Raw genomic sequence first — 24,914 nt, forward strand, 5'->3', positions numbered from 1 at the left:
ACGCAAGACACTGACTAGGAGAGGGACCAGGAGTGAGCCAGGAGCGCACGGCGACAGCCCCCGTCCCCGCCCTCCCCACTGGCCCAGGCCCGCCCTGGCTCCTCCATGCACCCCTCCCACACGACAGCCCCCGGCTCACAGCCCTCCTGGGGCTGAAGGGTGGTCAGCAGCAACAGGGCGCTGCCCCCAACGTGCTGACATAAAAGTGGCCCACTCAGGCCACAAGCCACAGAGCAGGGCTACAGCCCAGTGGCGACCATCTGCAGGGCCAGGCAGAGAGAGTGGCGGTCAGTGGTCAGCAGGGCCCTGGGCGGCCAGGCGCCCCCGAGCAGGACCTGGGCCAGGGCCGCTCACTACTTGACCAGACTAGCCCCTGAAGCCTTAGGCCTGGTCACACCTCCGCCCGTGAACCTGCTCTGCCTCCTGCCCGGCCGTCTCGCGGCTCCCCCGTGCGGTGTGTGTCATTTCCCCTGCCGGGGGAGAGCCCCCGGGCCTGGTCACGCCCACTCACCGCAGCCAGGCCTGGGGGAGACCCAGGGCTGCGGAGAGGCCTTCCGGCCCAGGACAGTCTGTCCCCCACTGGGCCGCAGCTTCCAAGCAGGCCGGGGCCTGACGCAGGACAGGCCCTCCACGGACACCTGGGGAGTGAGTAGACTGGCTCCTCTTCCGCAAGCCCAGGGGCAGCTAGGAGCCACTGCAGCCCCCCACCCGGGGACCCCGCCTGCTCTGCTCCGCCAGGCCTGAGCTGCGACACAGAGGGGCCGGGGAAAGAAAATGCTCAGGTGCCACCCAACTGAAAGCCACAACCCGAACAACCCCCGAGCTCCAGCCCAGATGGAAGGCCCTTCTCCCAGAGGGGACAGCCCCGTCAGGGCAGAGAGCAGGCCCCGCAGAACGTGTTGGGGGACCCCTCCTCCTGTCCCACTCTTCCTCCACTCTCACTGCCCCCAACCCCGGGCACAAGCCGGGTGGGGGCGGGCGGCGGGGAAACCCTGCCTCTGACATGAACCCAGGACAGTCCTGACTGCCCGCTGCCGACGGAGCAGGCGGGGCCCGAAGCGGGCATCCGGGGCCCTCAGCCCAGGGGGCGTCCCGGTGAGACCCGGGGAACGTCCTCCTCGCTTGAAACGGGCGCTTTCCGCTGTAACAGAACCAGTCCAGAGCTCTGCTACCCACTCGCCACAACCCCTCAGCCCCTTCGCAGGCAGCCTGAGCGGCGCTCGGCCCAGCGGCCTCCTCGGCTCTCAGTACAAGCCGCCCACGGGCAGAGCTGTCATGGGGCAGCCAGGGGCACAGGGCTGGACGGAGCCAGGCGCGGCGTGCAGCTCCCCAGGCTCCACGTCAGAGGCAGGCGGGCACCCCCAGAACCATGCAAGCCAGGTCAAGGTCAAGGTCGGCCACGGCGTGTGCCCAGGGCCTGCACGCAGCAGTCACAGCCTGGGAAGCGGGGCCGCCGGGAGGAAGGGTTGCAGCCCCCACCCTGACATCCCCCCGGCCCCTGCGGGTCCAGCAGCAGGGCCCAGGTCCCACCTTCCACGCCAGCCTCTGCTGCCCTCTGAGCAGACATCCCGGGCTCCTTCCCAGCCCTCCGGGAAAGGCCCTCACAATGCGGCCCACACTGACCCCACTGGCCCCAGCCCCAGAGGAGCCTTCTCTGGGCTCCTTGGTGGCCCGTCCACCCTGGGTGAGTCTCAGTGCTTCCCAGCACTTGCCACCCCGTGCAAGTATTTGCTTCATCCTCTGCTTGCTTCCTGACCCCCTGCCTACTGGGAGGCGAGTGCCGCGGGCAGAGAACTCGCCCACACAGGACGGCTGCCCGCAGGGATCTGCAGGGGAGCCCCGCTGCCCAGCACTGGGCACCCTACTAGCTCTGTCACAGGGTTGCGGCCTGGGCTGAGCCGGGAGGGGTCCCTGCACACCACCAGGCTGGGGCCTTGCCAGAGACAGAGCGGGGCCCCGGGCTGTGGCCATGGTGGAGGCGACTGGAAGGGAACACTGCTTTCCCAGAAGGGTTCTCCCCAGGTCCCTCTAACTGCCACACCCTTCGGGGCAGGGCAGGAGGCTGTGGGGACCCCAGTTCCGCTGGCCTGCGCAGGACACTCCCTGCTCTGACTGAAGGCTGTGTCCCCCCCTTCAATTCCTATGTTGAAGCCCTAACCCCAGTGTGATGCTGTTTGGAGGTGGGGCCTTTGGGCGGTGATGAGGGTGAGATGAGGTCGTCGGGGTGGGGCCCCGTGATGGGGTTAGTGGCCTCATTAAGACCCCCGAGGCTTCTGCTCTCCCTCCACACGGGAGGACACGGCGAGCAGGTGGCATCTGCAACCTGGAGGAGACGTGGGCCCGGCCAGCACCCGGACCTCAGATGTGCAGCCTCCAGACCGTGAGGAACACACGTCTGTGGCGTAAGCCGCCCCGTGTGAGGCGTTGCGTTACGGCAGCCCAAGCTGCCCAACACCCCGATAACCGGAGGTGAGAAGGAGGCCGGGCAGGGCCAAGGCTGGCCTCCTGCTCACCAGGGAGCCGGCAAGGGTACGCGTGAAGGGAGGACGTCGAGCTGAGGCCACCCCGCAGGGACACTGCCCATCCTCGCCCTGGATTCCTCTTCAATAATGACTCGTCACTTCGGAGAAGCATTTTAGAGCCTTCAAAATCGCGGCCCAAACCTCGACAAACTGCCCGGAGATTACTTAAAGATTTACCGCACAGACACAAAAATAAAATAAAATAAGGCAGCCCAGCGAGCGGCAGCCCCTGTGACAGCACCATTTGTAGTCGGGATGGAGCAGCCGCCAGACTCATCTGCTTAAGCACAGGGGCTTCTGTTTATTCTGCACTTCCATGTCAAATGAATTTGGAAAGAAAAAAAGTGACAGGCAGTTTAGGGATATAGGTCACATTTCAGCTTCAGTTCAGATTAATGAACTTGTTGGAAGCCGGCGAGGGCACAGGCAAATCCACAAATCTTCGAACAAAAAAAATTAAATCCTCGCTCAGTGTGCGCCTCAGCCCCGGGGTGTGCTCGTGGGTTCCCCTGCTGCCCAGGCCCCGGGGGCCGGCTCTGGGCCGTGGCGCTGTGCAGTCCTCGAGCCCCAGCCATGCCTCCTGGGGCCCTGGACCTGGCCTGCCCGGGACAGCTGCCACTCCCCCTGCACGCAGGCGGCCCCAAAGCCAGGCATCTGCTGGCCGGGGCAGCAGTACAGACGTGGCGCCGAGGATTCCGCCCCACTCAGGCCACAGTCCTTCCCAGGAGGGGAAGCCACCCCCCACCCTGTGTCCCTCCGGAGCTCCGGCCTCCACACGCTCCCCTGGCCAGGGCAGCGGCCACCTCATCCAGCCCATGGCTCTCGATGGGAGGGGCAGTGCCCACGGGGTCCAGGAGCTGAGGCCCGGCGGCTTCCCACCTTCCGTCTGCCCCAACGTGGATGAGGGCTGAGCGGCCGACAGAACTGACGGGCTAGCTGCCCTACTTCCAGCTGACTCTCCTCTCAGATGTTTCTGGAGTCAGGTCCTCAGCACAGAAGCACCAGAACCTCCTCCAGACCAGACAACTCGTGGTGGGAAGGGGACCCCAGGACTCCTGCTGTGAACGTGGGCTACCACGTGGCCCCTCAGCTCCCCACACGTTAGGCCAAAACTGACATGGGGCTCAGAGTAGGTTTCTGTCTAAACCGGGAAACAAAGTGCAAAGCTGCCTTGTGAGGCAGACGTGCAGCCTGGCGCCCAGGACAGCACTGTCAGTGGTGGCCACACTGCCACGTGGCTCAGGTCACGGTGCAGAACACGGGCTTCCAGGGAGGGGAACGGGCCAAGGACCCTGCAACCCTCTGCCTCTTCCCAGACACCAGGAGCCAGGCCTGGGGATGCCCACCTCCCGAGCCCCCCCGGAGCAGGGAGCGGGCAGAGGAGCTGCGCCGCCCCTGACCCAGGGCCAGCAGGGTAGGGAGGAGAGGAGAACGTCATAACATGCCTCTCCTGAGGCCGCCGGCCCCGCCCCAAGAGTGTGGAAGGCGAGGTGCCCCAACACAAGGGAGGGCTGTGCTGAGAGTGGAGGAGGGGCCCGTCTCCAGCCTGGGCAGCGCCCTGTCTCATCCCTCTCGGGAGAGGGCTCGCAGCAGCCCCGCCACCTCTGAAGTCTTTCTAAAGCCAGGCCCCGCGCGGTGCAGGACTGAGCGTGGCGTCCCCACCGCTACAAGGGGCGTGTCATTCGTCGCACAGGGAGGGCAGGGACTTGCCAAGGCCATGGCTGTTAGGCGCGGGTCTGGGCTGAGCCCAGGGTCACACGCTGTGTGCCGCCTACCGGGGGCTCCCTGGGCTCCCCCAGGCTGGCAGCCCCCCCAACGCACACACAGCTTCCTCTCTGCAGAGACTCACAGTGAGGGTCTGCAGGGGGGTGGGGTCCAGGGCCACCTCATGCCAACACTGGCACTCAGCTGCTGGGCCACCTGCCTCACCTCCCACCTGTGTCCACCAGCCCCCAACTCTGCCCACTGAGATTTCCAGGACTGCTGGGGCCTGCCTGCCAGCCCCTCGGAGGTGCCCTCTCTCCATGGGGGACACAGATCGGGAGGCCCAAGAAGAGCCCTTGGTTCCTGGGCTCAGCCCCACTGCCTGTGGGACCGCCCTGCTTTCTCATCACTGCAGCAGCCCGTAGCCCACACTGGCCTCAGTCCAGCCACCAGCCCAACCCCCGCTTCTGCCAGGGAGAGCTGAGGAACCTGCAGCTGCAGAGGACAGAGGTCAAGGTCAAGGCCAAGGCCAAAGCCAGTTGGCCCCAGAACCTCTCTGGGACCTGCTGACCACACACAGGCAGCCCCAGCTCTGATGGAGCTGAAGGAGGAGGGTGGGAGGGCATCAGACTGGCCTCCGGCCCTGGAGACAAGCCCTTCCTGCTGCCTCGACACGCTGAGCCTGGCGTGTACAGCCGACGGCGGGCTGGACAGCTGGCGGGTGGCAACTGCTGAGAAGGCAGCCTCGCCAGGGCACAGGTGGCCTTGGGCATAGGAAGCCCGGGCCACTGGCAGCCCAACCCACACTTCCCAGGGCGTCCCAGCCGCTCGGCCCTGCCGCCCTGCAGACCACGTCCAGAGGCCAGGCCCCCAGGGTCCAGGGCTCTGGGTTCAAGGAGCCTCCCAGGTGCACGGCGATGGGTCACGCAGGCCTGCAGAGAGGCAGGCAGGCGGAGGGAGGCCTCACTGAGCACAGCCCACACGTGCCCTCAGTGCACATGTGGCCATCCTGGGGTGGGCATGGCCGCACCTCCACGCCCAGGGAGGGCACTGGGGCCTGGCGCAGCTGGGAACCTGCCTCAGAGCGCCCAGCCACCAAGCACAGGCCAGGGCTGCGGGGCCTGAGCTGTCTGGCACTCGGCACGGCCCTTGGTGGGGCTACACACAGCCATCTAGGTGCGCGCCCTCCCCACAAAGCCCGGTACCACCTTCGCTGGGAGCTTGAGGCAAGCAGTGGCCGGGCGGGGCTGGCAGCTGGGCTGGGCCTGTCCCGATGGCCCGTCCTATCCACCTGACCCAAGTGCGGACCTCACACACCTGCCCATGAGGCAGCCCCCACCTGTCTCCAGAACTGAGGGGCAGGCACACTCCCCGCCCTGCTGCTGACCGGGCTGTCCTCGGCCTGATGCGCTTGACACTCCGGCTGAAAGTATGAGGCGGCGGCTGCCTCGGGGGTGCACCCAGCCACCTCCCTCCTCCAGAGCCCTCGGCCCCTAAGCCTGGCACCTGTTTCTGCTCAGTGACCCCATCAGGGCCTGGCACACTCAACACTGGGCCAGCTGGACCCACACCTGGGCTTCCGTGGCGCTCAGAGGCCAGGAAGGAGAGGCCCGCTGGTGCCTCCCTGACGAAGGCCACCCCCGGCCCCCAGCCAGGCCCCCTGGGAGAGGCGGGGCCGGGCCAGGGCTGCCCATGCAGGCGGGAAGGCCGACTGCAGGAGGGGGAGAGAGGAGCAAGAATCAATAAATCTGAACCTCATTCATGAAGATCTGGGGCTCTTATTAAGTAAATTAATTTAAGTTAATTTAGCTCGATCATGACTCCCGATCACAGTGATTTAGTGAGGGGGAAATTGCATTAGGAAAGGCCGTGCTCACCAGATAGGAGAACGGAAGAAAATTAGACCCACTTAGCACTGTGAATTAATATGGAAATAGCAGGTGTAAATTCAACCTTATCGAGAGAGTGAAAACTATCTTCATAAATTTGTAGAAATAGCCCCCAAGATGCTTATAAATCTATTTAAAACAAAAATACTACAAAAAGTGCAGTAAAATTAATTTAAAATATACTCCCAGCTACTGCCTCCAGAAAAGTCGGCAGCAGGGCCAAGTTTCGTGCGGCCTGGTGGGAAGGGAGGAGGGCAGTGGCCACCGCCGACCGCCTGGGCAGGCTGACCTCCTGGCACACCTACCATGGGCCAGTAGGCCAGCACCTCCTCTCCCATGTCCAGAGAGCGGGGGGTCCGTGGGGGGCTGGCAGGATGGCCCCTGCCCAGGACTATAGCTGCTCTGCCCCATGGCCCAGCCCTTTGGGGCACAATGGCCCCCTGGCCCAAGGCCCGAGGCCATGTGCTCTGGAGTGCCCAGTGCAGCCAGCTGGAAGCCCACACTGGGCCAAGGGGCTCCCACACCGCTCCCCAGAAGGACAGAGGACAGAGGGAGGGGGCCTGCCACTGCCCGATTCCAACCCACCCAGGCTGTCACCCCTTCCCCTGACTCATTGAAGGAAGGAGCCGCACCCCAACCTCGGCAGCCCTCCTGCTTCTGGGCCCAGGGGACCCAGAAAAGAAGGTGGAGCCGACCGCACCGCACATGCCCTCCGGCAGAAGCAGCCTGGAGCGAGGCCACAGCGCTCAGCGTGCAGGCCAGACCCTGGTGTGGGCAGCTGGAGAGGGACACAGCCTCACCTCCGCCCGCAACAATCAATATATCGACAGTGAGATGGCCCAGCCTCTCTCACCAGAAGTTTCTCCCTGAGGGACACCCAGGCGTGGTGTGGCCTCAATGGTCCGGCAGCGGCTGCTCCCAGACCACCACCCCACCCCCCGGCCCAAGCTGGCAGCTTGCTGCTAACGGACAGGGAGCGTGCGTGTCTGCACGAGTGCACAGCACACACAGGCCGGCCACACGTCTCGTGCAGAAATCGCTAGACAGAAAAATTAGCCCATTCCCCAGCCAACAACTGTAGACCAAGCACTTCCGGGGGCGTGCTCAGTCCTCGGGCCCCGCCCTGCACTTTGGAGCCCACCAGCCACAGGCCTCCTACCTGGACAGGGAGAGCCGCAGTGCCCGCCAGGAGGGTGGGGCCAGGGGACCGGGGGGGCTGCTGAGAGGTGAGGCCTGGGTCTTCTTGACGATGCGGTAGCGAGTCTTGATCACTTTGCTGGTGGGAGGGTTCCGCTGGCCGTGCAGGCTGGAGGCTGCAGGGAAACCCAGACACGGGTGGTCAGTGGAGGTCAGTGGGGCCTCCCATCACCCCCTGATCCAACCCCCCGCCCACTCCCAGAGAGCTCAGCAGCCCAGGGCTGCCGGAGCCGGAGGCGGCCAGCACGGCCTCCAGGAGAGCAAGCGGGGTGGGTGTGGCCAGCTGCAGCAGCCGGCATGGCAGGCCGGTGCTCCCCGTGGGCAGTGAGGAGGGGCCCACGGGCGGGTCCGGGAGGCTGCGGGTGTGAAGCGCTCACCTCCCTCTCTGGGAACCCTCACTGGGTATCCACGCAGATTTATGTACTTAATCACTTCTGTTTTCAGAACATTTTGCAGGGTGATGTACACCACAGCTTTATTTCTTGCTGAATGTTTCATGCAATTAACAGGGATCTGTTTTGCCCCAGTTCCCTTCCACTTGATAGCCAGCAATTTCCCCATAGCTATAAGGAACGCATCTAATTGCCCGACTTTCATAATATACAGCTCTAACTGCCCAGATAATTAAAGCTAACGCAGCACGGGAACACGGGCGCTGCTGCCTCTTGTGACCGATCCAGCACCCCAGTCCCTCAGGCCAGGCTGCTCGGACCCAGGTTCCCAAAGGTGCCTCCTTGTGGCCCCACCTAACTTGCCTGCACGGAGCCCAGGCTCTGCTTGGAAGGGGGGCCCCTACCAGCCACCCCAGCAGCAGACGGCTTCTGGGCAGCACAGCCAGGCAGGGGGTGAGGGGCGTGGGGGGAGGGTGAATGGGAAGGAGCAGAGACAAGGAGGCCAGGAAAACACACGTGCTCTCACCACCAGAGCTTCGGCACAAGGACAGGCCTATGACCCCTGGGCAATAACTAGCTGACCCTCAGCTGAAGGCCACCGGGGTCCAGGGTGGCCCAGGAGAGGGAGCACGGCAGGGGCACGGTGGTGCCAGACCCACAGGTTCCCACACTCCTGGCTGCTCAGGGCCAGCCGTGACAGCGGCCAGCCACCCCACTCCCTGACAGCACAAACCGGTGCTCCACGACCCGAACCTGCTCCCCTAGGCCCCAAGGACACATCCTCCCAGCACCTGCAAACTCCACGAGAAGCGGTGACTGCTCCATGAACAGTGACAGTAACACTGGGCAAAAATCACCTTCCAGAGCCCTAAGCACAGCAGACCACCAGCCCACAGCCAGGCCCTCCCCCAGTCAGCAGTCAGCACCTTGGCCCAGATGTCTTCTCTCCAGGGCTCACCCAGCCTGATGGGCGGTGGGGTGCGGGGCCTGCCTGGGAGCAGGCAGGACAAGTCCGCCCCACGGGAGCCACCGCACCTGCACGGTCATCGGAACTGGCACTGTGTCTCCTTGTCCAGACGCTGGAAGAGCCCCTCCCTCAGGTGTCCCCAAACCCATCCCTGGGGCACTGCAGCCTCTAACAGGGCTCCCACGCACCCACATGAGAAGGCCAGGACACAGCACAGGCTCAGAGCGCCCCTGCGAGCCCCCAGACCAGAGGAGCAGGCTGTGCAGGGTCCACGCGCCCAGCTGGGGTCGGGGTGGACGTGGGGCTGCAAGGCCCCGGGAGTGCTGAGAGCGGAGGACGCCTCTGCCCCCGGGACTGGAGGCAGGGGCCCACAGCGGCTGCCCACCAGGGGTCCACAGAGGTCCAGGCAAGGCCAGGCCAGCACCCCCCCAGTCTCCATCTCCGTCTCCGTCTCTCTCTCCTTGCAAGGGCTGCAGCTCAGGGGGCAGTGAGGGAGAAAGAGGGCAGCTGGGCAGAAGCAGCGGCAGCACCCGGGACGCCTGATCCTGCTGAGCGACCAAAGCGACGGACCCTTCAGCTCCGGCAGCCCCCACACATTCGGGATGCACGGGAGAGCCTAGCACACGGGGGGCATCAGTAAATAAATGTTTGTTGAATTGAATTTTCAAGGTCTTACAAGCAAGAAGAGACCAATGAAAATCAATAATAGCTTGTTCCAACTAAGCGCTCAGGAACACAGGAATTCCTCTAAGTTACTGCCAAGCCCCACGCTGACCCCATGGCCTCCAAACCCACTCCCTGCTCCCACAGCCCCTGCACCTGGACAGCCCACCTGCCCCTCCCCTCCGCTGCCGCGGGGGCCACCCGCTCTCGGCCCCCTTTGGCTCCCACACCAGCCACCACCTGCCAGTCTGGGCTGCGACACACACCCTAGAGCCCCAGGGCCCTGGCTCTGCAGCTCGGGGGCACAGGTGTGCAGGGTGGGAAGGAGGGCTGGGCTGTGCTGGGGCAGGGCCCCTCCTCACCAACCCTGTTTTCATCCTGAGCACCGGGAGCCCCAGGCCTGGCCAGCTTCGTGCCCCCCTCGTCCAGATGCACAACATCGGCTTCTCCCATCCCCCTTCCTGTTCCACCAGATGCCACCTCCTCCAGGAAGCCCCCAGCCCCCAATGCCCAAGGGACTGGACTCTGCATTCAGCAAAGTTCCTCTTGGGACATACCACCTCTGGGCCTGGCCCTCATTCCTGCCGTTAACGGGCATCAGTATTTATAACATTCCTTTGCAACGCAGCCCCACTGTGAAATTTAACTTTTCACTAACTTACTGCATTTTACTTATTAGTACCTGATAACCACTTCTAAGAAAATACAAAGTAATAAAGTAGGCCCCCCTCTTAAAAGGCTTAGTGTCACCTCCCAGACTTCGGCACCCGTTAGGCCCCAGCCCCCGCGATCCCGAGGGGCAGAGGGGAGGGCACACCAGCCCATGCCCCGCCCCCCAGAGTGGGGCTGTGACCCTCACAGCCTGGCCCCGCAGACCCTCCTGGTCTTCCCCATGAGCGACTTGGCCCTGGGGGTGGAAGCACTCACGACAACGCCCTGAAGAGAACAGTCCAGGGCGCCCATGCTGAGGGCACATATAGCTCAGCAGGGCGGACAGACGGGTGGCATCGCCCCCCCATCCTACGGCTGATAGGAGTGAAAGCTCCTCAGACCACGCGTGGCACACAGGGACCGGAACCGTGAGCCCAGTGCAAAGGCAGAGCGGCAGGTATGGGCGAGCTCCCCGTGGGCAGGGTGCCCGGCCTCCCCCCGGCCCTGTGGTGCTGGAGGGTTGCCCCGGCAGCAGCCTCGGCAGGCAGCAGTCTCTCCCCTTCCTCCTGGCTGGCTGAGGGTTTGTGTAGATAATCATGTTATTTAGATAGGATGTTGGTTTAATTCCCTTCATTACAGACTCCCAGGGCTGTAATTTTTTTCTCAGCATGATGTATTCCCCGTGGCACGTTTCACTCAAATCAAACCCTTCGTGCCTTTATTGCCAACGACGCCCGGGTGCCGCGTTATCAGGCCCACACACACACACAGCCCTCTCCACCCTGCCGTGCAGAGGTCACTTCTAATGACTAATCGATCTCATTAGCTTCCCTAATTAAAAACTTTACTACCGCAATGGAAGACAAACTACAAAAAAACTGCTGGCATCATATTTGAATGGGATGTGAGCCCATCTATCAGCAGGGCCCGGCTCCTGCACGAGCGAGCTGGGGAGGGAGGCCACCGGCCAAGAGGCGGGGGCTGGACGACGGCAGCAGAGCCCAGGCGGTCTGGCACTCGGGCTGCGGAAGTGGCGAGAGCGCCAGCCTTCCCGGGGCCTGTGCAGCTCGCGTGGCCGGTCAGGCGGCGCTGTCTGCAGCAGCCCGGCCTCCGGCTGACCCCGGCCCCGGCCTCAACGAGCCACCACAGACGGCAGAGCCCATCAGACGGAGGTCACGGCTCTTGCTCTGTTTCACTGCGACTGGGGGTCGAGAGGGAGTTCAGGTTTTCGTGGAACTTCAAAGGGAGAGAACTAGGAAGAAGGGGCGCTGCTGATCTCACCACTGTATAGTGAGTGAGGAAGAGACGGAGCCAGAGCTCCTCTGAGCAGAGACTGCCCGGGGCCGCCGGCAGGAGAGAGGCGGCTGTGGGACAAGCCCCAGGAGCCCGGCGGCCAGCAGCCCCCACGGCCGCCCAGCTGTCCGTCAGGCTCCGTCAGGAAAGGCGGGGGCGGGGGGAGCGAAGCAGACCTGGGACCTCGGGGGGCCGGGACCTGCAGGCCCCCCGCCCCGACTCGCCCTGACCGCGGCCCAGGCCCCGCGGCTCGCCATCCACCAGCCTCCAGACCCACGCGGGGCACCAGGGCCTCCCGAACAGGCAGACTGAGCAACGGGGGGAGGAGGCCCAAGACGGCAGACGGTTCTCGGCCGGGCCTCCCACGCCGCCCAGCATCTGAGGACCAGCGGGCGTGAGGAGACAGCTCGGGCGCTGCTGGTGAGGGCCCGGCCCGAGAGCACGGCCACCTGCAGCCCTCCCAGACAGCTGAGCAAAGGCCGGTGCCCGCTGCCCGAGCGCAGGGCTCACCAGACCAGCCGCACAAGGCGCTGGGCCGGTGGAGCGCGCGGACGAAGAATCCCGCCTGCCTGTCAGGCACCCCGGAGTCCAAGCCCCGCTCCCGAAAGGGGGCTCCAGGCCAGGCCCCCAGGCCCCACGGGCGGAGGGGACGGGTGGGGGCCAGCACAGGCGCCCAGCCTCGCGGGGTCACCGCAGTGTGGCCGCCGGGAGCCAGGCTGGCGGGGCTGCCGGGCCCGGCCTTTCCCGTGCCCGGGTCCTACCATTCAAACTCCCCGCGTGTCGCCGACTGCTCTTCATCAACAGCTGCCTGGACGCTTCTGCAGGACCCCCGCCTTCGCGGCTGAAGACAGCCCTGGAAGGCCGCGTCGCGGCTCAGCCTTTTCGGGAGCCGCCCTGACTTCCGCTCTTCCGCCCCGCAAGCCACCCTCCCGTCCCAGTAACTCAGGTCCCGGCTGGCCTGTCGCCTCACCGTCAGCCGTCAGTGCCCTCACACCCACCACTGCGCCCGCCTCCCCCAGGCCGACCCCGGCCCCCGACCCCGGCCGGGCCCAGCACAGCACACGGGGCCTCCACCTGACGGGGCCCGTGGGCGCCGCCAACCAAAGCAACTTCCACACCCTCGAGCTCGCTCTTCCTGGTTTCCGTGGTCTGAAAGGGCTCGCACGCCCATGGTCCCCAAGGGGGCTCCCCTGCGAGGCCTCTTCCCAGCGCCCTCGCCCGGACCAATCCCCGGCCCCCCGGAGAGCAGGCCTCTCAGGCTAACCGCCTGCTTAGAGCTGGGGTCACAACGCAAGGCGCTCAGGGGTGCAGCGGGTGCACCACGGGCTGGACCCACGAGGGGCGGCCCCCACAGTGACACTGCTGGCCGGGGTGGGGTCCAGGCCGAGGGGGTGGCATGGCCACAGGCCCCAGGACAGTGAGAAGCAGGGGAGAGCCGTAGGCAGGCGGTGCCCTCGCATCTCCTGGCAGGAGGGGGAGCGTGGGCCTGCCCTGCGCTGCCCCGCGGCTGGCGGAAGGCTCACACATTGCTCCCAGACTCTGCACCAGCACGGGGACAAGGCCAGGCCGGGCCGAGGGGGGCAGGTGGCTCTGGACAGCGGGAAGGCAATGAGCCCACAGAGCCTGAGCCGGGGAAGGGTCCCCAGAGAGCCAGTGGGAGGGATCGAGCCCAGACAGGCCCCTGGTACCCAGCTCAGAACACGTCACACGGCCCGTCCAGGGCTTCACCTTCCCACCCATCTGACAGGAAAGCCGGGCCTGCAGCTGGACTGTGGGTGCCCAGAGGCTCCTGGCCCTCTCGGCAGCAGCAGGCGGGCCTCACACAGGACAGGAAGCCGTATGCAGGAGCCCGACGCGCAGGACCCCGGCCGAGCAGGGGTCAGGCAGCCTCTCTCCCACAGTGGCCGAGCCGCCGTCTCGGGAAAGTGGCCACAGAAGAGCCGGCACGCGTTTCTGAGAGGCCTCCACAGCACCTGCAGGCTTGCTGCACATCTGAGGTGTGTGCAGAGCCCTGGGCCTGGCGGGATGGCACTGACCACGACTGGAGCCAGAGCAAAGGCCACGCCAGCGGGACGCGGCATCTCCCGATGAGGGTGCACTGCTCCTGGGTGGGGAGACCCTGCCAGACCACACGATGAGGGGCGCTGCCCTCTCCAGACACTGCCCGTCTACCAGGGCATTTCCGAAAGCCAGCCCCGTCTGAGCTGTCCCCTCACTGACACAGTCCTGGAGACAGCAAGGCCACAACAGCATTTGGGGGTGAAAAGCGCCCTGGGGCTGAGGAGGGGCGAGCAGACCCCAGGGGCCACAAGGAGAGGCTCCGCCACCAGCAGGAAGCAGCAAGAGGAAGGCCGAGGCAGGCGCTAAGGAGGCCGCGCAGCCGGAGCAACTGCCAGAGTGGTAGTGCCCAGCAGGTGTCCAGCAGGTGGGTGGTGGATGGGGACGGCAGGCCCCACGCGGACCCCTCACGTCTCGTTGAAGGGCCGGGCCGGGAGCAGAGCCGGGCGAGACACCTGCTGGGAGGACCCTGCCGCTGCCTGCGAAGAAGCAGATGAAGCCGGTTCCACGGGGGGGCTGGGCCCTCCTCCTGCCCAGACCTCCAGGTCCCTCCGCTGTTTACAGGCGAGGACCCAGGGAGGACTGGCTCTGGCCAGCTCAGGTGGCACCTCCCTGTCAACAGAAGTGAGGACCCTCTGTCCCCTCATCCCCTTCGCACAGAATCCACAATGCCCACCGCACAGCAGAGCTGACGGGGCATGCCAGCCCCCCGGTGAACAGATCAGAAGACTAAGGCCTAGAGAAGGAAAATGACCTGCCCACCATGCCCAGCAGGATAGGGCCCAGGCTGGGCCAGGGGGGGCACTGGGCCAAGGGGCCTCTGCTCAGGAGTCTCTCAGGAAGGACAGAGATGGACTCAACTCCCACTGACATCAGCCTAGAAGACACACACCGCTCCATCCCATAAAGACAGCTAGAAACACACCTGCAGACCTTCCCCTGCACTCCCAGACCTCCAGCTGTGCCTGTAGATCTCCACCTGTGCTCCCAGACCTCTCCCCGTACCCCAGATCTCCCCCTGCACCTGCAGACCTCCCCCTGTGCCCCCAGACTTCCCCCTGCACGCCTAGACCTCTGTCTGTATTCTCACACGGGTGCACTGCTCACCTGGTGCCAGCCCCGGGCCCACTGCACTCAGCGCTCCGGCACCCAGCCAGCCCCAGCCAGTCCCAGCCCAGGCCCTGCAGGTGCAGGGAGCACACAGGTGACAGGGCTTGGCCCTCCTGCTCCCACCCACGAGAACACAGCTGTAATAACATGACAAATCCCCAGCCCTGTGAACGGTTCTTCACGTGCTTGCGGAGGCCTGTCCATTTCTCCAAATGAGCAGGGATGGCAGCGGGCAGGAGGCAGCAAACGCCCCGCCCCCGCCCCTGCCACGGCGGGAGCTGCCAGGGACCGCGCTCTAACAAGCTTCAGACGTGGGATGACTGAAGTGGGATCGCAAAGTATGAATTTTTATGAGTCTAATAAATCACTCCACTTTTCCTGTGCCTGATGGTTCCCGACACTTCGAACACTGGAAAAGCCCTGCTGCAATCAGGCGGCTCAGCCTTCATCTCCGGTGGCAGTCACAGAGGAGGTGACGGGACAGCCAGAGGCCCCTCCTAGGCACCCAGGACAACCCAGCTCTGCACCCTGGGGCCACTGGAGGCCAGCACTCATGCAGGCCCCTCGGGAATGGGTCGGGCGGCCCGTGGAGAGGCCCTGCCAGACTCCGACACACAGCTGGCCGCAGCACCTCTGCGTTTCCAGCCAGAATCCACACGGGCGGCCCTGGGAGGATGAGTGTACGTGCTCGCTAACACACACACACACACACACACACACACACACACGGTGTGCACACGTCTGCAACGGTGGGGGGAGGGGACCCCCGGCCCAGGGCCTCACCTTGCTGGGCTTCCTGCAGCACTGCTGTCTGAACTGGGGACCAGCCTCTGACACACATTTACCGATTACAAAGACTCAAAGCAGCCAAAAATAAAAAATAAAATAAACTTATTAAAAAAAACCCCAACATTTACTGATTACTAAGTCACAGTGGCAGCCCGACAGGGCCATACGTCACGGAGCAGCGGTCAGCACCACCGCAAGAGGAGCGTGGGCAGCTGGGTGATGACAAACCGCCGCTGTCAGCTGCCTGTCCCTGCGGCCGCCTTCTCTGTCGTCCCGCACTACCTGGTGTTTAATGACAACACTGTCAGCCTGAGACACGCGGTGCTGGGACTGTCGGGGCCCTATTAGAGGAAAGATTGAGACCCTACTCTTCTCAAACTCACTCAAGCGACACAAGCCGCTCGTTCCTATAATTACTGTGCGAGAGCCATCGATCGCGCGACGACACTGACCCGTCTGTATGAAATGGGAGTAGTTTGCTCCCTGACAGTCGCTGTACATTATGGGGGTGGGTCTTCCCTCCCCTTTTAACCATCCCTCTAGAGGATGGAAGAGGGGAAGGCGAGCACCTCCCAGCCCCCACCCCGCCTGCAGGCCTTGGGCCCAGGGGGAAGGGAGCCCCAGCACATCCCAGGGAGGCGCGCCCCAGAAGGCGGAGGTGACAGCACAGCGTGTGGCTGGGAGATCCAGGTAGGGGGAAACTCGCTGAGCGGGGCCCACAGGAGCAAGAGGCGGCCGCACTCCAAGGCCATGAGCCCCAAGCGAAGGCAGGGGAGGCAGGGTCCGTGCCAGGCAGACAGCGTGCCCTCCCAGGACCGCCCCCCCCCCCCCGAGACAGGACCAGGCCTGAGGGTGCTGGGAGCAGCGTCTGCGTGATGCAGGCTCGTCCAGCTGCACGGCTGGTGCTCACCCCTTCCCCAGCAGACCAAGCAGCCCCTGCCCGCTTGGGGCCACACCCTGTAGGCACCGGACTGTGAGGCCAGCTGCTCCCCCAGTGCCCCATCTGACCTCAGCCAGAAGCAGCTACGACAGGACATACCCTGCCCTGTCCGCTTTCACTCAGACCCCGATGAGCAAAATCCACCTCTTACTCAGGACAAAAGGCAAACCCACTTCTGGCTCAGCAGCCCCGGCCGGGCTCCAGGACCCGCGGGCACGAGAGGGGCCAGTGTCCAGGACAGCAGGTGGGGTGGCCATGGAGGTACCGACGCGAGCCCCCAGGGCCTCACAGGTGAGGGCACGCACATGCATGTTAGAGACAGGAATCTGCCTTCAGCGGGGAGCAGGTCCTAAGGCTCGGCTCCAGCCTCCAGAGACGCAGCTCACAACCGGGGGGCCCACCCTGCTCCCCTCCTCCCCTTGGCCCTGGGTCATGGAGCAGGACCGGGACGTGAAAAAGCTTAGAAAGAAAACAGTGAAAATGAAGTGTTTTAAAAGCAACTGCAGACCATGGAGGAAGCCAGAGAGGGAACTGGACCCTCATGCTTGACAAAAGCCACCCCAGAGGTCAGAGGGCTGAGGAAAGGATGCCCAGGCAGCACCAACACCAGTGTGCCCCTTGCACAGAGCTCGCTCAGTCAGTCAACAGACATTCGGCGAGCCCGCTGTATGCTGGCCCCTGGGCTCTGGGGAGGCGGCAGGGAGCACAGCAAGCGCCCCTTCTCAGGGCAGGTGAGTCCTCTCAGCCCCTCCCGGGAAGGGCAGGTCGCTCCACAGCACGCTGGAAGAGGCAGAGGCAGCACTTGATACGTTAGCCCGGAACACGAAGAGCATCCGCACCAGCACCTGGACTGGGCAAGCCCTTCCTGCCCAGGGTTTCAGGGGCTCTGGAGGGCCAGCACCACCGGAAGCACCTAAACTTCTCTCGAGATGGCCCCCCTCCGTGCCGGTGCCAGGGGCTCGGATGACCCCTCGGTCCTGCCCACCCGATGCCAAGGCTCCCTCTCCACCTGCTGCAGGCCTCCCCGCCTGGCAGGGCCCAGCACTGGTGGCCCCGAGCTCCCTGCGATCCAGGTGGGACGAAGCACAGAGCTGCTGGCTGCCGGCGGGGACCCCCATCCAGGTAAACACGGAGCCGGCCACAGTGCCCCCGCCCCGGGCACGGTGCCCAGCCCAGCTCCCTGCACCTGCCAGGGGACAGGAAGTGAAGCCAGCCCAGCAGGAGAGGCCCCAGAGCAGGCCAAGACCTCACGCCGAGGCCTCTCTACCTACGCTGTGCCTGGGGCTGACATGCTCAGATGCAGAGGCCAGAGGCCTCTGACTGCCCAGGAGGGACCAGGTACCAGCCAACACCTACCCCGCACTGGGTCTACTGGCGTGTGTCTCCGCCCTCACAAAACGGCAGTCCTCCGTCATCACTAAGTCTCTCCATTTGAGGGCCTGGCCCAGATGTGCCAGGAGGGCCGGAAGGGGCATCCATTCCCTCACCGGGCTGAAACTCTAGAAGGCCAGAGCCCGGGGGAGCAATGGGGGCTCCCAAGTCCCCGAGGGAGAATCAAGGGGCCTTGTCCACACTCCACCGACAGCAACGGGGCCTCCACACGAGCCGGGCCAGCCCAGCTGAGGGGACGAAGCCCAGCCTGTGAGGTAAAGGCCCATCCCACCCTGGCAGCTTCTGCTGGGGGCTTTCAGGGGCGCAGGAAATTGCCCGCTAGTCCCAGGTGGACAGATACCCCACGTTCCAAGCCACGAGAGGCGGAGAGGGACCGGTCCCTGCCCCTGAAGGGGGTGCTGCAGAGCACACCCCGTCCCCCCCCTGGCAGGTGCTGTGACACTAACGGGGCGCCACGGGACGGGCACCGACGAGCCCGCCTCTGCCTTTCTGACCCCCAGGGACCCCCCCATCCTCTCCCACAGGGGCGGGAGCACGAGGGGGGCTTCCCCCGGCAGACACAGGGCGGGCGGCACAGCCCCGCAGGTGTCTGACAGACACTGGGCCTCAGCCACCCCAGGGAAGCCCGGCTCCACCACGTGGCCCGGAGCTGTGGCTCTTGTGAGGGCAGCGCTCCTGCTGGCCACAGCCTAGCCTCTCGGGATCCCTGCCCTGCTTCCTCGGAGTCAGGGCCAGAGAGAGACGCTTTCGAGAGAGCCTGGAAATAAGCCCGCTATAAAAAGCAGCGGCCATGGAGAGAAAACCACGTATCCCCTCACAGGCTCCGGGCTGCCCAGGCTCTCCGGCCGCTCACCCGTTCCTTCCTGGTGGCCGAAGGGGCAGGGCTGCGGCACAGGGGCAGCGGGCAGGCCGCGGAGGGGAGTCTGGGTGTGGGGTGGGCCCCGGCCTCACTCAGCCCTACAGCCAGCCTGCCCAGCGCTGGGCGCTGCGGCGGCAGAAGGAGGGCAGCGCGCGAGCACGGGAGCTCGGGGCCGCGTCCCTGCCTCCCCACCCTCAGCTCCACGGAGGCCACAGCGAGGAGCCTGGCCTTGGCTGCGGCTGCAGCTGCGCTGGGCCAGCAGACTCCAGAGTGGGCCCTGCGCTCCCCTGTCCCCCTCTGCCCTCCCCTGCCCTCCCCCTCCCCCCTCCCCTCCCCCCCTCCCCTCCCTTCCTTCCCTCCCCTGCCCTCCCCCTCTGCCCTCCCCTCCCCCCTTCCCCTCCCCTCCCCTCCCCCTCTGCCCTCCCCTCCCCCTCCCCTCCCCTGCCCTCCCCCTCTGCCCTCCCCTCCCCTCCCTTCCCCTCTGGGATCCTCCAGTCCCTGCACAGGATGCAGCCCCTGAGCCAGCAGCAGCGCCTGCCTCAGGGTCAGTTCCCAAGCACACAGCCGGCAAAAAGTTCCTGCTGGGGCCAATGTAAGGTTGGGGGCAGCAGGGGCCATACGGGTGAGGACCAAGGGCCATCCTGGGGCCCCTGAGAAAGGGGGCTCAAAGCAGCCCCACCCATCTGTGGGAGCTGGGGCTCCTCCAGAAGACGGGGCCTCGGCCCTCTGTGAGAGGAAGGAGGGGGAGGGGAAGGGGGAGGGAAGGAGGTGCAAGGGTCTGAGGAAGGGCTGTGGGGCACAGGGCTAGCCTGGGCAGGGCAGGCAGAGGCCCAGAGCAGAGGCCTCCCAAACTCAGGGTGGTGGGCGCCCGCAGGCCACTCTGTCTGTGGACTCAGAGCAAGCAGAGGGCGCCACACCTGATGCACGTGCCATCTGGGGGGGAAGGGAGCCCCGAGAAACTCAACGGAAGGAAGAGAGGGAAGCAGAAGGGCTCCCAAGAGAAGGCCCGGGGCGCAGGCCGCCCCCCAGTGCCGAGGCCCCAGGTCACGGTGCCCACCGGCACCACAGCCTGGAGGGGCAGCCGGGGTGCCCGAGCTCAGCCAGGCTGGTCCCAGGGTCCAGCCCGCCCCCCAGTTCAACACTCCAGACCCCCACGCAGGTGTAGAGCGAGCAGTGACGGGAACACATGGCGCTGGTGATTTGCTGGACCACCGTGGGCTCCAGCGGGGCTCACCCCAGACACACTGGGAGTTGGTGGGCCAGGCCTGCTCGGACCCCGGGTCTCCCACCTCGAGCAGGGCCTGGCACAGAACAAGCTTCTCTCCTCGGCCTTCCCAGACTCTGCGGCAGGCCCGGGCCACAGAGTTCAGCTTCTCTCACAACGCCAGGCCCGCCTTCCATCTCCTGCAGACACAGGGAGGTGCGCCCCCTCGCCCCGCTGCCCCACGCGCCTCCCCCGGCCCGTGGTGGTGCCGGGTCTGGCGGCTGCCCTGCTGCAGCCTGGCGTGCGGGGTGGGAGCAAGCCGCTCTGAGGGCGCCCCTGCAGTGAGCCATCCTTCGCGCTAGAGACGCCTCCTGCCAAGCAGGCTCGCGCCCCTCCCCGCACCCAGCACGCACTGCCTCACAGGACGCCACCTGCTGCCAGCGGCCGTGCCGCTGCGCCCACTCTCAGCTGCCACCTACTCGCGCGGCCACTGGCGCTGCCAGAGCCCATCAGGGATCGGCACAGCTTGGGATACGCCGTGAAAAGGAAACACAACAGCTCCGAATTAATTTAGAAAGCGCAGCACCCCGAAGAATGACAACAAACGGCCGGCAAACGGCTCTCCTGGGCGGAGCCAGCCGGGGGTGAAGTCTCCCCATCCGCAGACGGGCAGGAAAGGCAGAAGCGGCAGCACGTCCCTTAGGTCCCTGCCACACCCAAAAACTTTAACGAGATGGGAGGGGGCGAGTGTGCCAGGGACAAGACCCCTGGGCCGGCGCCACACCCTGCAGACGCCCCGAAGCATCCCAGGATGGGTCCCGGCACTGCAGACAGGCCTGCACGGGGCAGAGGCAGTCAGCGGCCCGTGCCCGGCCCGGAGAGAACACTGGCCCCAGAACCCACCCGGGCCTCTCCACGCACCGCACCTGAGGGTTCAGCCCCCGGAGGGCACAGGAGGGCGTGGTGGGGGGCAGCGGCTCGCTTCCACGCTTGCAACCCCACGGCAGGGGACCTGCCACCTCCCTGAGCCAGACACCTTGTCCCAGTGCTGCCCGGACCAGCCAGCAGTGGGAGCAGGAACAGTGCAGACCCATGAGGACCCCTGGGCCAGAGATAACCAGAAGGGCCAGGGCTCCTCTTGCCAGGCCTGGGAGACACTCAGGCAAACCAGCAAATAACTGCACACCTAATGGTTAGAAGCTGATAGGTTTACAGTCCTTGCGTTTGGCTATAGATTTTCTTTGCAAATTCCATCAATTCTATGCATTAGGGCCAAAGCTTCAAATTGGAAGGATACCTGTGATTGCTGAGAGCCCCGGGCCACACAGGTGATGCCTAGGTGGTGCCAGCAGGGCCCAGCTGGGCTGTGGTGCCTTCTCAGCCTGGGATCTGCCTGGAAAGGGCTCAGTCTTGGGGGAAGCACTGCTCACTTCCCATGGATACGAGAGGGAAGACAGGAAAGCAGGAGGGCTACGAAGAGCAGAGGGCCCCACGTACACCAGCGCTTTTCCAGGGTCACACGGCCTGTCCAGAAGCCCCCGGCAGAGGGACACACGGCCCCGCCTTTTCCAGGACAGCTGAGCCCACCGCCCTCGTGGCCTCCCTCGGCAGAGCAAGTAGCGGGGCCCCGGCAGGGTGGGAAGCAGAGGGTCTCAGCTCAGAGCCTGGGGGAGGCCCATCCTTGGTGCCCATCCTGACTGGGCTCCCTGTGTGTCAACACGCTCCCAGGAGGACACGGTGGCGGGGGGCGAGCAAGGGGACACAGCCGAGGGGGCTCCAAGCAAGTGCACCATCGCTGCCTGCCGGATCCGGGGCAACAAGCCCTTCCTGCCCACGACCCTTCCCACCACCCCAAGAGGAGAGACGCAGCCTCAGGTACAACAGAGCTGGGAGCCAAGTGTCACCAGGTCCTGTTCCTTCCCCAAAGCCAGCAGCTCCAGCCCACGTGAGCTGCAGGAGCAGGGAGGGAGCTGCTGGGACGTCTGAGCCCCACCGGCCCAGCCTGCACGCCCTGCGGGGCAGAGAGACACCCACCCTCCCAGGCTGAGGCCTCTCGAAGCTCAGGCGGCCTGCCCGCCCGGGCCCAGAGAGGTGTGCCCCGAGGCAGTCAGCTCTTGTCCGGACCAGGCTGCCCCACTCCCTCGGGCAGCCTGTGCACCAGGGCCCTCTGCCGGTGGCCGCCTCAGAACCCAACGCTCTCCCTGGATGTCACCGAAGGCCCTACTGACACAAGCACCGCCACCCCAGCTGTCACGCAACCCCACTGCAACTCCTCGCCCACCCCTGGGCAGGCAGCACCCCTAGCCCCTCACCCGGCCTCCACCGCCTGTGCCCAGGCCTGCCCGGCCCCTACAGCAGGCTTTGCACGGGGAAGCAGGCAGGGCTGCCAGAGGCCCCTCCCAGGGCCTGGAGCGGAGGCGGGGCAAGGCCTACAGGAGCAAGGCCACCGTGCAGGAGGCCCACGGGCTGCCCCATCTACCCCACACCCAGAGACCTCTACCTCTCAGAGGCCACGGGTCAGTGAGGCCCTCCTGTCTCCAGCACACAGGTCGCTGGGGGTTGCAGGGAGCCGCCCTTCTTCCCCCACCAAGCACACACTGGGGACAGGTGAGCAAGTGGGCCTCTAGATGCAGGGCTGGGCTGAGCGGGATCCCACCGCCCCTCCCTCGCCCTTCTCCCGCACAGACCCTGTTCTGCAGGCCAGCCTGCCGGTGCAGTGAGCCCGCCCCAGCACGGGGCCCTCCCTGGGCAGGAAGTGCCTGGGCACTCTCACTGCCCACACTGCCCTGACTCTGCAGGTCTGCTCCCCCAGGGGCCACGCACCCTGTCTGGGGGAACATGACATCATCCGGCCTTGAATTAGCTCCAGAATTCCATACACAACGTCCACCACTCAATACAAAATAACCATACATACAAGCAAATCACACTTGACCCAAAACTAAGAAGGAAAAAAACAGGCAATGGAATGAACAGGGACCCTGATAACTGGGTGGTCAGACACGGACTTTAAACAAGATTAATATGTTCAAGGCCTTAAAGACAAGATTGCAGGACTTCCCTGGTGGCGCAGTGGTTGAGAATCTGCCTGCCAATGCAGGGGACACGGGTTCGAGCCCTGGTCTGGGAAGATCCCACATGCTGCGGAGCAACTAAGCCCGTGTGCCGCAACTACTGAGCCTGCGCTCTAGAGCCCGCGAGCCACAACTACTGAGCCTGCGTGCCACAACTACTGAAGCCCGCGCACCTAGAGCCCATGCTCCGCTACAAGAGAAGCCACCACAATGAGAAGCCCATGCACCACAACAAAGAGTAGCCCCCTGCTCGCCACAACTAGAGAAAGCCCACACGCAGCAACAAAGACCCAACACAGCCAAAAATAAATAAATAATAATAAAAAAAAGACAAGATTGCAAATTTTGGCAGAGACCTAGTAACTATCTTTTAATAGAAATTTTAGAATTTGAAAGTCACTAAAACTAAGATCTCAAAGGATGCATTTTGTAGCAGATTATACAAAGCTGAAAAGACAGTAACTAAACTAGAAAATAGGCTAGAAGAAACTACCCAGATTTAAGCATGGAGACAAAGAAGACAGAGAGAAGAACACAGGAAACATGTACGACATGGTGAGAAGGTTCAGTACAAATGCAGCTGAAGTCCCAGAAGAAGAGAGGTGGGAATGGAGCAGAAGCAATGCTTAAAGACAGAACGGCTGAGACTCCAAAAGTGATGAAAACCATCAAGCCACAGGTTCAAGAGACACCACAGACCCTGAGCAGGACAGGTAAAATGTACAGGAAGCACACCAGAGCACACCTGCTAAAAACCAGAGACAGAGAAAGCCCCACAGCCAGAGGGGGAAGAGCCATGCTACCCGCCCGGGAAGGACAGCTGACTTCACCAAAAGCCCACACCAGCTAGCGATGGGAAGGGTCTCTCCCCAGCACCGAAAGCCCCACGGCTTCCCAGGCAAAATCACTCTCCAGAGAGTAAGGCAAGAACAAAGACTTTTCAGATAAACATCTATAGAGAGCAATGGTCCCCAGCACACCTGCAATATTACAGGATATGTTAAGAGGTGTTTCTCAAACAGAAGGCAAGGAAGGGATGAAGAGAAATGGGAGAATAAATACACAGTCTAGGTCAACGCTGACTGTACACAATGTTTTCTAGGGTCTAAAATACATGGAGAATTAAAATCATGGCAGTTCTCCACAGCTGATGGAAGAGAGGAAAATAGGGTTTAAGTACTCCAAGCTTCTTACATTGTCTGGGGAGGGATCAGACAGTAATTTCTAAGTACCAATAACAGTGAGTCAAGAACGCACAATATAACCTCTGGGGAGACCACCCAAAGAAGAATAAAAGAATGTATAATAAGCTTAATTGAGGAGAAAATGGAATTAAAAAATGTACATCCAAAAGAAAAAAAAAAAAGGAGCGAAAAAAGCAAAACAGGTGCAACAAAGAAAAAGCACACAGTAAGACAGTAGATTTAAACCCAAATACCCTAGTAATTGCATTAAGTGTGAACAGACGAAACCCTTTTTTAGAAAGACAATTTCAGATTGCACTTAAAAAACAACTATTTGCTGGATACAAAAAAATGTAAACATAATAACGGCTGAAAGTAAACATGTTTGCACATGTCACACATATATACATTTGCATAGAGTGTGTGTGTGTGTGTGTGTGTACACATGTGTATATACACACATTTTGTGACACTAACTAAAAGGAAACTGGCCTAGCTCTACCTGCTTCAGAGAAAGTAAACTTTAAGGCCAGAAGCTTTACTGGAGATAAAAAAGGACATTTCGTAGCAGTAAAAGATTCAATCCACCGGGGAGATATAACGACTCTAAGTGGTTTGCACTCAGTCAAATGACCTCAAAATGCTTAATGCAAAAGTGACAACTGGAGAACAGTGGAAGATCTTAACACTCTCTCTCTGTGACTGGAAAAAACAGACACCCTCCCTGCCCCGCAAAATCAGTAAGTACACAGAAGATCTGAACAACACAATTAATATAACTTACCTTACAGAGCCCCAAACTCCCCAAATGGAATCATTCTCCCTAAGTGCACACAAGAGCTTTACCAAAACGGACCCTAAGCTGGTCCTTAAGACAAGTCTGAGCAGACTTCAAGGACTGAAATCACGCAGACAGCTCGCCCAGGGGAGTGAAGCTGGGAGCGGCCATTACAAAGAAACTCAGAAGCCCCAGGGGTTCGGAAATGAAGCAATCCCTTCTGAATAACCCCGGATCAAAGAAAAAAT

At 63.3% G+C, this 24,914-nt stretch overlaps 1 protein-coding gene across 2 annotated transcripts in view; it reads right to left on the minus strand.

The window, feature by feature from the left end:
• Positions 1-24,914, minus strand: part of ZC3H3 (zinc finger CCCH-type containing 3) — an 82,679-nt gene that overhangs the window by 44,265 nt on the left and 13,500 nt on the right. For both annotated transcript variants that reach the window (XM_068526056.1, XM_068526055.1), the window contains exon 4: positions 7,275-7,428. In XM_068526056.1, the coding sequence (XP_068382157.1) occupies positions 7,275-7,428 (154 nt within the window). The remainder of the gene's footprint in view (positions 1-7,274; positions 7,429-24,914) is intronic.

This window comes from Eschrichtius robustus, chromosome 17 (assembly GCF_028021215.1).
Source record: "Eschrichtius robustus isolate mEscRob2 chromosome 17, mEscRob2.pri, whole genome shotgun sequence".
In the NCBI taxonomy this organism is placed as follows: Eukaryota; Metazoa; Chordata; class Mammalia; order Artiodactyla; family Eschrichtiidae; genus Eschrichtius; species Eschrichtius robustus.